Below are 12,451 nucleotides of genomic sequence, written 5' to 3'. Positions count from 1 at the left end.
ATTGCTACTGTTTTCTCACATGTTATCATACTCTAATATTAGTTATTACTCATTTCATGGAGATATTATCCTCCTGAGATCCAGGAAATTGACAGTTTTAGCTTTTTTACATTAAAAAATTGTCTTGATTGGAAACTGCATAATGCAACAGTTTTTTCAGATACATTTTTAAAATTATTTTTATTGATTGATTGATTTTTTTAATGGAATGTCCTTTGCAATGCACTGCATTTTTTGAGTAAAACTGTCAAACTTTTGTCCCCTATAGAGGACAACATGCATTGCTGGGTCTCAGGAGGATATGATTTTTTTTTTTTTTTTTTTTAATTACAGTCTAATAACAATTAGCAGTTCATTTACACTAAAACATGTTAGTGCAGATCAGGTTTATCAAGAGCAGCAAAGTTACAGTAAATGTATGAATTGCAGTGTTTTGGATGATGCATAAGAGTCCACTGTGTTGGCTGCTATGGAACTAAAACAACAAAACTTATGAATAAACAATAGAACAGCCGTAGAATAGCTGTCCACTGGAGTGACCACTGTGCATGAAAGGGTTAAAATGTGACAAAACAGCAGATTAGCAGCATTAAAAATGTTTTTATATCATAGTTTTCACACAATATATCAGTAAATACATGTTTCTTTGCTTCAAAAATTAAATGCATGGTGTCAAGATGGGTGGACATTTTTGGAACTCCATAAAAAATAGGTTCATAAAAATTTTTTCCACCGCATTGTTTTTTTTTTTGTTTTTTTGTTTGTTTGTTTGTTTTTTCAGGTCTAAAGAAGAATAAAAACACTCAGGAAAAAAATCTTGATTAAGGTTGTAATAATTCATGCATGAAAGGGTTAAAATGTGGACTAGGAGTTGATTTTGAAAAAGCCTTCAATGTCTGTACAGCTGCAAAAAAAAAAAAAAAAAAGATTGATTGACAGATTTATTTAGATTTATTTAATTAATTTATTTAAGTACTATGTGGTGTTAATATTCCAAACCCCCCACATAAAAGGGCAGTTGAGAGGAAAACACACTTTTACACACCTTTAAACTGAAGGAGTTACTCACATGTTACACATCATTGGAAATCTTAATTTCTTGAGATTTCATCAATGCATGTAATGTCATGAGTCAAGCATAGCAGAAGGATCAATAAGCATTTGTTTACAAACCAGAGACAAACAAACAAACAAACAAGTTCAACTCACCAGTGAAGCCTCCATAGTTCTCCACCAAAACACAGATGTCCAACAGAAATAGTTTTGTTTCTGTCAAAGGTTCGTTAAATCCACTCCAGTGAGATAAATAATCCTCTCCAGTAAGTATTTCTTCCAAAAAATCTTCAAAGTGATGTCATATTTCACATTTTGCATGATTGAAATCGGTAGCCACGAGCCACAGTCCGGTTTCAAAAATGACGCTTAATGCTAATCTTTTAATTGACACCTCATTTGGCCAATTAGGTGATCGCTATGCTGTGTTTCTAGCTTCGAAAAGCCAATGAGAGCTATCGTTAGGAAAACTCCCTCCCTCTATTTGTCCCAGGTGAATTCCAGCCAAGTATTTTGATGATTGACACATTGAATAGCCAATTAGAACCAGGGATCAACAAACGGCTAACTTAGCAAAGACAAACCCTCATAAACCGTTAATCAAACTCACCTGTGTTGAAGAAACGCCGCCATTTTAGCATCAAAGCTGTGTCCAGTGGTGAAAATAACCATATAAAAATAAATAAATAAATAAAAATACATAATTAAAAAATAATTAAAAAATAATAATAAAAAAAGAAATAAAATAAAGAAAAAAGAAAATAACCACAGTGCTTCTAGTAAAACCTAGAAGCACTTTCTTTGACTCTAAAACTTGTTTCTTAGTGGTTATCATCCCATCCTACATTCTGACATTTTGGTCAAAAGCCTTTTGGCGTTACTTATTATTATCGTGTGAGACCAACAGTAGTCGCTTTTCCACTGACCCTCAAATTGCGCGAATACAACTTGCGCATAAAAATTTGCCTAATGTAAAAATGACAATTTCGCCAAAATTCATTTTTCGATTAAAATTTTTTACACTGGCAAGAGGTGGTTTTTCGGGCGTAGCGAAATTGGTATAGCATGCAAAACTGCAATGGAAAGATCTTTTTCCGCAACTAGTCACATGAATAAAAAAAAAACATATATATATTGACAGACATTAATCTAGTACACAATAGAGGGGTAATATATAATAATGAATATATCTGTAAATCAACATGATGTTTATGTTCGTTGCCATGTTTATGACACTTCTCGTGTCATCTCATGGTAATAAAAAAAAAAAAAAAAAAAAAATTATTGCATTTGTGATTTAATGGAAAAACCATCATAATGCTATTCTGTTTTTCAACATTTAGTAAATATCTGTAAAGTTTTGCACAGATGTCCAATGGAAAAGCCACTACTGACTCACTACTCCCTCTAGTGGACACAAATCTGTCAAATTATGGGTAAAAACATATTCAGTTCGTATTTCTACAATCTTTGTCATACCTTTATAGCTTTTTGTTCCAAACTCTAATAATAATATAGGTTGTTTTTTTAATATTTGAAAGTAGAAATAGTACATATAGCCCCTTAAATTTCATGGCTTTCATGACCGTTCGAACCCTGACAACAACCTCAAAATGTGTATTAATCATCTGTAATCACATCTATAAAATATGTATATATGAAATGTTGTATTTATAGATTAAGATTGATTAAAAGTATTTAAGACAAGACACCTCTGGAACAGTTTCAGTATTTTTAATCAGATTTTTCATTTTGCATGGGTAAACCAACAAAGTATATACACATTTGTCCTTTAGGAAAAATAAAAGAGAAACATCAAAAGTGCATACATAATAATAATAAAAATTAAAAAAAAAAGAAATAAATTAACATAGAAGACTTTGACACAGTCTAATGTACTTGTGTTGAGCTGCATAAATGGCAAAACATTTTGCAAGAAATATGAAAAAAAATTATATAACATCTTAAAAAAGATAAAGTGAACAGGCGAACGCAGAAGTACAGGCCCTAATGTCAAATTATAGAAAAGATCCAAAGTTGACAGATTCTCAAATGCAACATACTGTAATTTACAAATGATTAGTGCTTGCACAACATGAGAAAAGAAGACAGATGTTTTTTTGTTTTTTTTTTTTAATGTTAGCACAAAAACGTCTTAAAAGAAAACACCTCCAGTTGGTTGGAAATGACATTCACACATCATAAAGCTTCCTGGTTTCATTTTATTTGTAGTGTTGTTTAGAGATTTACCCTAAATTCATAGATTTTCTAACTATGTTTACTTTAATTCTGTGCGTTTAATACAAGGGGGCTCCATTTCTTGCTAATAACCGACTGTTTTGTTTTTAGAACAGAGGTGGTTCATTCCAGTTTTGATCTCGCAATAAAGACAAAACACTTAATTACAGCTTTCACTTTGAGAAGAGACGTGGTCGACAAAAATCTCTAATCTTAATTATGTTCTGCCGAGGACGCCTTTGTGACGGATCAGTGTTTCATGACCACTTCACTTGTCATCGGAACAGACGTGCTGCTTTAAAGCCCGTGTGGAAGTTTGATAAACTGCCAGTATGTCATAAAGATCACATGACGAATGAAATGAACGATGTGGCGTAAATACAAAACGTATGGACCCGATATTTAAATCTTACTGTCACTGTTTATTAGATACTGTTATACAAAACTATAAATACTATCTTTTATTGCCTTTGTTGTGTATTGTATGTTTAGTGGATGCAGCTGATACATATCACAAAATATGACCGATGACTCAATGGAAGGCTGTTTTTTGTTTTTTTTTTCACAATACATACATATATGAGGATATTTTAGTTGAGATTATCGCATCCAGAGTGTTGTCTCTGCTGGTGAACAACAGGAAATCTTAAAGAACAAAAAAAAAAAAAAAAAGTAACCTACTGGTTTAGTAGGAGCACCCAGAGAGCATGTATCAGGAGAATACAAATAAAAAAAAAAAAATTGGCGGAATTTAAAAAAAAAAAAAAAGTTAATTAAATTTTTAAGTTTAATTCTTTTCACTGTACAGATGAAATATTCTGTAATTTACAGTTTCTAAATATCGGAATGGTGTGCAAATTAGGCAATCGGATATACCAGCCATGCTCTGCTTTCTACTGTACAGAGCTGCAGACTCTTGCATAGTTAATGAAATACATGCATTAGCGTTGTCATGCAATACTGCATTCCTTAATCATACTCACTTCTGTACACTGATAAAAATACCGAATAAAAAAAAAAACAGGACAATATTAGAAACACGCAGAAAGCTAGAGAAGAACATGAGTCGACATAAAACGTTTTCCCTTATTATGACATTTGGACACAGCACTTTTTCTTTAATGGCAAATGCGCGACGAGTGTCTTGACCAGGGTTGGACACCACTGAAACTTGATTTTATTTTATTTTTTTCTTATCTGTGGTTTTGCGACAGCTGCTATAAAACTTCCCAAAGCTCTTTAAGTCTGAACGCCGCTGCCACAGTTGTCATAAACATCTCAAACTGTAACTGCTGAACCGTTGCGTCTCATCTTATCCCGTTCTTAGATATGATAAAAGGATAATGAGACCTACGTTTTTGCGACGTGGGTGCCTACAGACTACTTTTTTTTAAAAAAAACGGATGGGGAGCAAAAACAGACCGTCTGCATTTTCTGGTTCCACTTCTGTACAGAAATAAACGCCTTTTAACAGATTTGTTTCGTTACAATGAATCCCTAAATCATGACATCTATGAGTTATGTATATATTATGAGGAATATAAACTCTGACTTATATTGTCTATCGATCCTTTGTACAACCCACCACCATCACAAACCCCCCCAGGGATAAAACATCACAATCTTTATACATAGTGAATGGGCATCAGATAATAATGCACTGGGTTTTGGCTACATGAATGGATTAATAATCCAATAAATAGTTTATGTAGTGTAGTCTCTAGTGTTATGGCGTGATTGATCGCTAATAAGACAACAAGTGCACACTAGCAACTACAACTTAGTTACAGACTTTAAAACAGGCAGACGAGGTGAAAGCCAAAAATGATGCAAAAAAACAGTCCTGCTGTGACCCAAAGTGCCATGCACGTGGCTGCATTTGCAGGTACCTGATAGATTACAATGTTATAGAATAGAGCAGCTACAGGAATACCACTGGGATTTAAAGATCAATATGTTACGCTTATGATCTGCTGTGAAGTCAACTCCAGAGTCGCTATGTTTTAGCTAAAAGCATGGAAGTAAAAAAAAAAAGGGTCAAACAGAAGCCTGGGCTGGTTTCAACAAAGTGACATTTTTAAGTAATATTAAAAAAAAACACTGTTATCGCTGTTTGATTTTGACATTCTGCTACATTTAGGAGTAAAATAAAAGCATGGTTTGTTGTAAAGTAGCATTTTACTATTGAGTACTAAGAGCTGAAGTCCTGCCCCTTTGGATTGTGGGAAAAAAATGTGCTATGTTCTAGAGCTGCAACCGATTATTCGACTTGAAGTGATCCAAAAAAATCATTCAACCACAATTCTCCTGAATCAAAGCTTTATTTCCTTCATTTCTCTGCTGTTAAAACACTGGTTCCACTGTTGTGTTTCACACGGACGCTTATTGTGACGCACAAAGAAGGTTCAGTTCAGGAAAACTGCAATAGAATATCTCCCTTCAATCAATTCGAGTCGATTAATCGAATCAGGACTTTTTGCATTGACTTCAAGCACCTAGTCGATTAATCGGTTGCAGCTCTACTATGTTCACAAGGAAGACAAGTAAGTTTTTACTTCCATTTGATTTATGTCATTTACACAATATAGTGTTTGTGAATAAAAAGATAATTCTACAAGTTGATAAAGTTGTCGTTTGTTGTCCTATCAGACTGTGGAAATAAGCAAATAGCAAAAAAATAGATCCAAAAGTTTCAGAAAAGACCTCATTTTAACAAGTCTGAAGATATGTGCATGTTTAACTCTTTAAAACCTGACGTGTCACCGCTGACACACCCTGTGCATATACAGTTTGGATGGATGTAACTCTTTCACTGTTTGTGCGATTGGAAAAACTCCAACTGTTTCGGAAACCTGAGATGTTGCGCTTTATAGGCTTTATTGGGTCATTACGGTAATTTCACTAGAAGCTGGAGAAGAAGCCATTTTAGCAGTATTATAACGTGCAGTAAATTGTAAATCACTGCTTGATTTTGAAAGTTCTAAGTGCTCTCAGCATATTTCCCAACATTTTTATCTTCAAAATACAAAAAAAAAAAAAAAAAAAAAAAAAAAGTCTAAATGGACCGTTTTAGGCTTAAGGTTTAAAGGGTTACCATGATTTGTGGTGTTTTTCCACTTATTTTAATGCTTATTCATCTCGCTTTTGAAGACTGTGTCAAGGCAGTGGGTGTTTTAGTGTTGGTGATGTTTATCAAATTGTTTCTCTACCACCGACAGAAAAGAAAACATGGAATGCCTAAAAGCACTGTTTTTGTCAGTACAATGCCATAGATATTGATGTAAGAACTGAAGTGATTTTGGTTATTATCAAGAAAACATGGAAAATGGATAGATAACAGCTCTGAAATTAAACTCTTATGAGCTATTTTAGTTGTTATCATTATATTTGTCCACATAAATGTACCTTTGGTTGTACCAGGCATTAAAATGAACAAGAAATTGAAGAAAACAAGGGTGGTCTAATAATTTTTCTTGTGATTGTACAGGATCCAAAAACGACCTGTCTCATCTCCATTATCAACGATTCATAGCTTTTCATGGGGCGCAGCAAAATGGGCGGTGCTTCAGCTCATTGTACTAAATGGAAAAAAATGGAACCTTACATCAATAATTAAGTTATTGCTACTCGTTCAGTTACAAGTAACATCTGGAAGGTCTTCACTGTAACATATGTAACCTTTAACATCAGTGGTATATCCTTAAAAACCATCTGAGAACCGATGTAAACCTGGTAGGTGCTACAAAGAGAAACAGTTGAGATAAACACTGTAGATGTTTCGGACAAAAGTATACGATTATGGAAATACAGTAAAAAGAACTCGTCGGATCTGAATAATATTTGAACACATTCACTCTTTAAAAACATACACTATGCTGGTTTCTAACGTACGAATATTGCAACTGCAGGTGGAGTCATTCCACGATGACGATGCTAACTGTTCAAAATGCTTCCAAAACAACTAATACCACGCAGCGTCTGATACTGAGAATCCAGCCTACATATGCGTATTTGGCCGATACAAAGACTATTCCATGGCTCTAGTGCAGCCAAAGGAAGACCACAAAAGAAAAGGTAAAATATTGTCTCTCAAACGAGGTACCACAGGTTATGATAAACGCTGCCGAAACAGTTCAGGTTCGCTGAAGTGTGTGTGGTCACAGTTCTGAACGTCAGCATCTGAAAATATGCTCATTTAAGAAACGTCAGTGCCAGAGGAGCGTTGGCTTTGTTACGACAGCACCAGGTGAGATCGAAGGGGGCGCGACCCCCTGAAACGTTGAGATGAATGTACCCTTTACCAATTCAAGTCTAAGGCCTGTTGACACTACTTCACAATATGTATTGAAACCATGTACAGACGACGTGATAGAAACGAGATAATTCCGTCGTTCAGTTAATGCGTTGTGTATATTTATGTCGATGTTCTGGGTAAAAGAAAACTACTTTATCTACAAAGTGCGAACGAGACAACATTCCTACTCAGTGATGCATACAGTAGTAGACTACTATGTCGCCAAAGGCATTTACTTGTTTCCATGACGGTACTGGAAGGCGCTTAAGATCATGTTTTTTTTTTTATCTTGCTCATGGAAAGGAAAATATGGATTACATACTATATACTTTCTTTCAACATCTGTACAGACACCTTTACATATATATTCACTGTATATATTTTGATTTTAAAAAGGGTTTCATTCCAAAGCACACCATCCCCTTAGAGAAAAAAGTACTTACTTTCTATAAGAATTTAATAAAATACATTTCTATTGTAAATCTACTACTTTTTAAACAAAATAAAGTATTAAAATATCTCACGGCTTACCTCAAATTGTCTCCCGATTCCGTTTCTTTCTCATCTCAAACTATTTTCTGCCTCCACAAACTGTATTTATTTATTTTTTCATATTGTTCATTATTATTAATTATCTTTTCATCTCTGTATAAACCCTACTGCATTGAACGTGACATTATACATTATAATGGACTGATATCTTTTCCTCCTTAGTGTTTGATAAACCTACTCATTCAGCCCCTATGAACCATGGGAATGCGCAAACGTGTCTCAAACAGATTCCAAATGATCGGCTCAAATCAATCAGGAAAAACTACTAGAAAACACATCACGACTCTTTCGGAATGAAACTCTTTTTGTGTGTGAGCGTCTGTGAGCGCACAAACAAACCCAGTTCTGATATTTGTCCAGAGGCGGTTTTTGATGTGAAGGTTTCAGACTGAACACCACAAGGGTTCAGCACTAAAAATTGACATAATTTTTCCATCGCGTCTAAAAATTCTTGACATTACTTTTGGATTTTTTCAAAGCAAGCAAGCTCATTTCTATCTGTAAAATGTTGGCTGTCACATTTCAGATCTCCAGGACAGTATTTAGCGAGCAAACTCGGTGTGTTTATCAAGTTTGCAGGTGTGAAGGGAAGGAAATTGGATTATAAAACTTCAAAGCTGCATCGCCCCAGCTGTCATGAAAGCCCCTGTAACACTACAGAAAATATACACGACTGCTGTACAGATAAATGTACGTTCCACACTCCTGTACTCCCCAATTCCATGCGTACCTTCACCAAAAGTAGAATAATAGTCAAAGGTGCAATGTATTTAATAAAAATATCAGCTAAGAGGAATAAAAGGCTAAGTATTTGGCACCGAAAATATGCAGAGCTTTGCTGAAAAGACTCATTATCTAAACCTCAGAAGTCGTCATAAAGGTCAGATATCAGTGGATGAAACCTTTACATCAAAATATGTCCCTGTGCAAATACACACGGTGCTCACTGAAACTTAGGCACAAAGAAAATAGCTGCATTATGTAAAGTTAATGTAATTACCACGGGCTTATCATTGAGGCCTCTGTGTTGTACGTGCAGGAGATTGCATGCTTGTTGACAGTTTCCGAGAAGACGCCGTCTTTTCCAGAGGCTTCTTCCCTTTTGCAGGAGACTTGAGACTTACTTCGGAAGTGGAAGACTTGGACTTGCCTACGTGAAGCAGAGAGCGACTGAGAGAGCTGGGGGGTTTGGAAGACTCCTTTGTCTCTGCCTTTGTGTCACCTGCGGGGGTTTCTATTGTCTGTGAGGACGCGGTGTCTCCCGTCTTTCCGTTTCCGCTCATGTCCTTGGCTTGTCCGTTCTGCTTGCATGTCCTCTCTGAGGTCTTTTTGGCGAGCACGCTGCTTTTTCCCAGATCAGCCGACCGGCGGCTTTCCCTTTGTCGCAGGGCGCTCTTGAAGAAAGACAAGCCCTTTTCCTCAGATTTGCTGCTTCGCTGCAGGTCTCGGGTAGACACACTTGGTGAGCGCAGGCTAGTGACTGAAGAACTGCTACTGGAGCTCCTCAAGAACCTCCTTTCGGGGCGACTGCTTTCCCCGGTCTTAGACGGGGACGAGCGGGCTGCAGGGCTGCCTCGCAGGTTGTCCACCAGGGGGCTTGTGTGCATAGAATCTCTGCTGTAGCTCCTCTCCACCAGTCTTTTGCGGCTGTTTGTGGTGTTTTTCTCACTGACGTTGCTGTTCTTCTTTGCTGTTGGCGATGGAGACGCTGAGGACTGAGGTGTTGAACGGACGCATGGCTTATGCTGTGGCGTTGCCTCCGATGCTGGAGCCGGATCCTTAGTTTTGGAGGGAGTCCCACTAGGTGTGGAGGTGCTTTTCTTAGTATTAACGCTCTTTTCTTTAGTATTGCTCAACTTTTTGCCTTTAACAGGCGTACTGGAAGACGTCTCCGTAGCAGAGGTCTTATGTGTTGAGCACAAACGCTTTTTGGAGGTTTTCTCTTGCTCCACTTTGCTGGTGTTCTTCGCGGAGCCTGTGCTTTCTGCCTTTGAGCCGAATCCTCCAATACTGCTCTTGCGTTTCTGCTCTTTGGCGGGGGTAGCTTGTGTGGGGAGAATGTTTTGGTCTATAGCTGTAATCTGGTTGTTGTTTTCCGTCGGCTCGTTTTTGGTGCTCTTTTTGTCCACTGGAGTAGGAGCCCTGCAGTACATCATGTCCAGGAACCTTTTATTGTCCTGGTCGCTGATGTTGCTCTCCATCATAGACAATGGCGTCCTGCTGCCGAAGTAGCGCTCGTGTCTGCTGTAGCTGCCGAAGCAGGACGTGGACACTTTGTCGTCGCAGGCTTCTCCTATCCGTTCCAGAGGAGGCGAGCAGCGCGAGTCTAGAGAGAAGCGTGAGGGAGAATTGGACCTCATGTGCAGCTTTGCAGAAAGTGACCATGACGGCCTTATCCCGCTGTCGCTCAAGGCTAAAGGGCTTGCGATGGACGACCTGGAGGACAAGCTCTGACGCTGGATGCTCCTCACGAATGGGCGAACAGAGAATCCTCCTTCAAACGAGAGAAAAAAACAAACGTTTTATTCATTGGATGCAGTTGAATTTGTTTTCGAAAGCTTGGCTGGTTCGGTTTAGCTTTATCCACGTTTCTGATGTACATTGAAAAACAATTATAAGGATTTTATAAGTTTCAAAGACTTTTATGGGCAAATAAATCACATTTATGCAATGAGTCACGAGGAAAACTTTTGGCCTCAACTGTAGACCGTCTCAATGTTACAACTCCAAATGAGTGCAACTGAAAACAGACCTGCCCAAATACAACTGTTTGATATTTACATGGCATTAAATATTCCCAACAATGGGGAAATAAAGTGCAACAGCCCATTTCATTTGTTTGCCTGCCAAGCATCACGTCATTAGCTAATGTACGTACACATGATTTCTGCATGAATTACATCAGACTCTAAAGATCCCACGCTGCTTCATGACATTATCAAACCACTTCTTTCATTGTTGTTTTGGTTCTGAGACCCCTTTTACAGCAGAACTTACACAGTGAGCATTTAAAGAGTTTGTCGCTGATGTACTGCATGTATCAATAACAGGGTAAACATTACATTTTAAATGACTTGTCCGTGTTCAGATCTGCGGGGACGGAGTTAAACACTGGTTTGATTCGCCAACATTCTTCAGGATGCTGCTGAATCTGCATCTCCAAGCCAACATTCATCTCAGTTTGGATTCACTTGGTTTGTGAGGTTTACCAAAGAACAAATGTCTGCCGTGGTGTTTGCACATCCTGCTGAGATGTCATGTCTGTTCATGTCAGTTTTTAGCTTTTCGCAGTAAAAATGCTACTGTTACTGTTACTGAGGTGGCATTTGGAGGTTCAGATGGGAGATGAGTTGTTATGTTTTATATCCAATATAAATATCAGTACTTGTATTATTGGTAATTTTACAGAGGGCTACACAGAATCACTATAAAAAAATAAAGCTATTTGTTTTTATTAAGTTAAGTCTATCATGTTTTTACTCGATCTGATGCCTTCAATCTGAAAGGGGGTTTTTTTTGGTTTATTTTTATTTCATAAAGCAACATTTAAAACCAAAAACAAGGAAAAACATTTAAAAAGAAAAAAAAATCAAAAAGGAGTTTCATCTCTTGGGTGGACAGACACTAAACACAGTTTTGTCTTTTAAAGGTTCAAAATCACAGACTAACATATGGCTTTTGCAAGATCTATGAGCCAAAAAATATATACTTTTGCGCAGATTTTGACAACTCGATTTTGAAATGATTATGAAGGCAATCTCACAGCTATTTCTCACCTTGTCACGCTGGGAACAGACTCCCAAGGTGACAGCGGGCATTTACTAGTGTCGTTTTACAGCGGCTTTATGGTTTCATGGCTGTCATATGACTTACCTAAACCTCTAGTTTGACATTTGAGCAAGCGTCAGTCGATTTTACCTCATATCAGAATCACATTTATCCTCTGCATTTTTGTCTTTTGTAGGGGAAATGAGTTTCACAGCTTTACTTAAAAAAAAAACTGTCCACTGCAGAGGACATTATGTAAAAAATGTATGTGATAAAACTGTTACATTGCGCTGTTTCCAATTAAGAAAATTATTTAATGTAATGAAGCTAAAACCTTTACTTTCCTGGGTCTGAGGTTGTCACAAGCGCAAAAAGGATTGTTGCAATAAACAAAAAAAAAGTGTATTTGTTATTATTTGTAATTGTTTTCCTCTTTTGTTCTTCATCCTTTCCACTCTTGTCCCTGATGATCATCTGATTCCTTTATATAAATTCAAACTTTGTGTTTTATGATTAATTGAAGCACCTACTCCTATTTTTTTTTCC

At 36.9% G+C, this 12,451-nt stretch overlaps 1 protein-coding gene and 1 long non-coding RNA gene across 2 annotated transcripts in view; both read right to left on the bottom strand.

Annotated features, from left to right (window-relative positions):
* Positions 1-2,772: 2,772 nt before the first annotated feature.
* Positions 2,773-6,307, bottom strand: LOC115424909 (uncharacterized). The gene is made up of 2 exons (XR_003936138.1): positions 5,815-6,307; positions 2,773-5,528 (listed from the first exon to the last, which is right to left on the bottom strand). It is a non-coding gene; the product is annotated as an uncharacterized LOC115424909 (long non-coding RNA).
* Positions 6,308-8,202: 1,895 nt separating this feature from the next.
* Positions 8,203-12,451, bottom strand: part of usp31 (ubiquitin specific peptidase 31) — a 28,746-nt gene continuing 24,497 nt past the window's right edge. Inside the window, exon 16 of the mRNA XM_030141983.1 lies at positions 8,203-10,631. Within this exon, the coding sequence (XP_029997843.1) occupies positions 9,148-10,631 (1,484 nt within the window). The 3' untranslated portion in view covers positions 8,203-9,147. The remainder of the gene's footprint in view (positions 10,632-12,451) is intronic.

Source organism: Sphaeramia orbicularis, chromosome 8 (genome assembly GCF_902148855.1).
Source record: "Sphaeramia orbicularis chromosome 8, fSphaOr1.1, whole genome shotgun sequence".
NCBI lineage: Eukaryota > Metazoa > Chordata > Actinopteri > Kurtiformes > Apogonidae > Sphaeramia > Sphaeramia orbicularis.
This window is presented reverse-complemented; position numbering and strand designations above follow the sequence as displayed.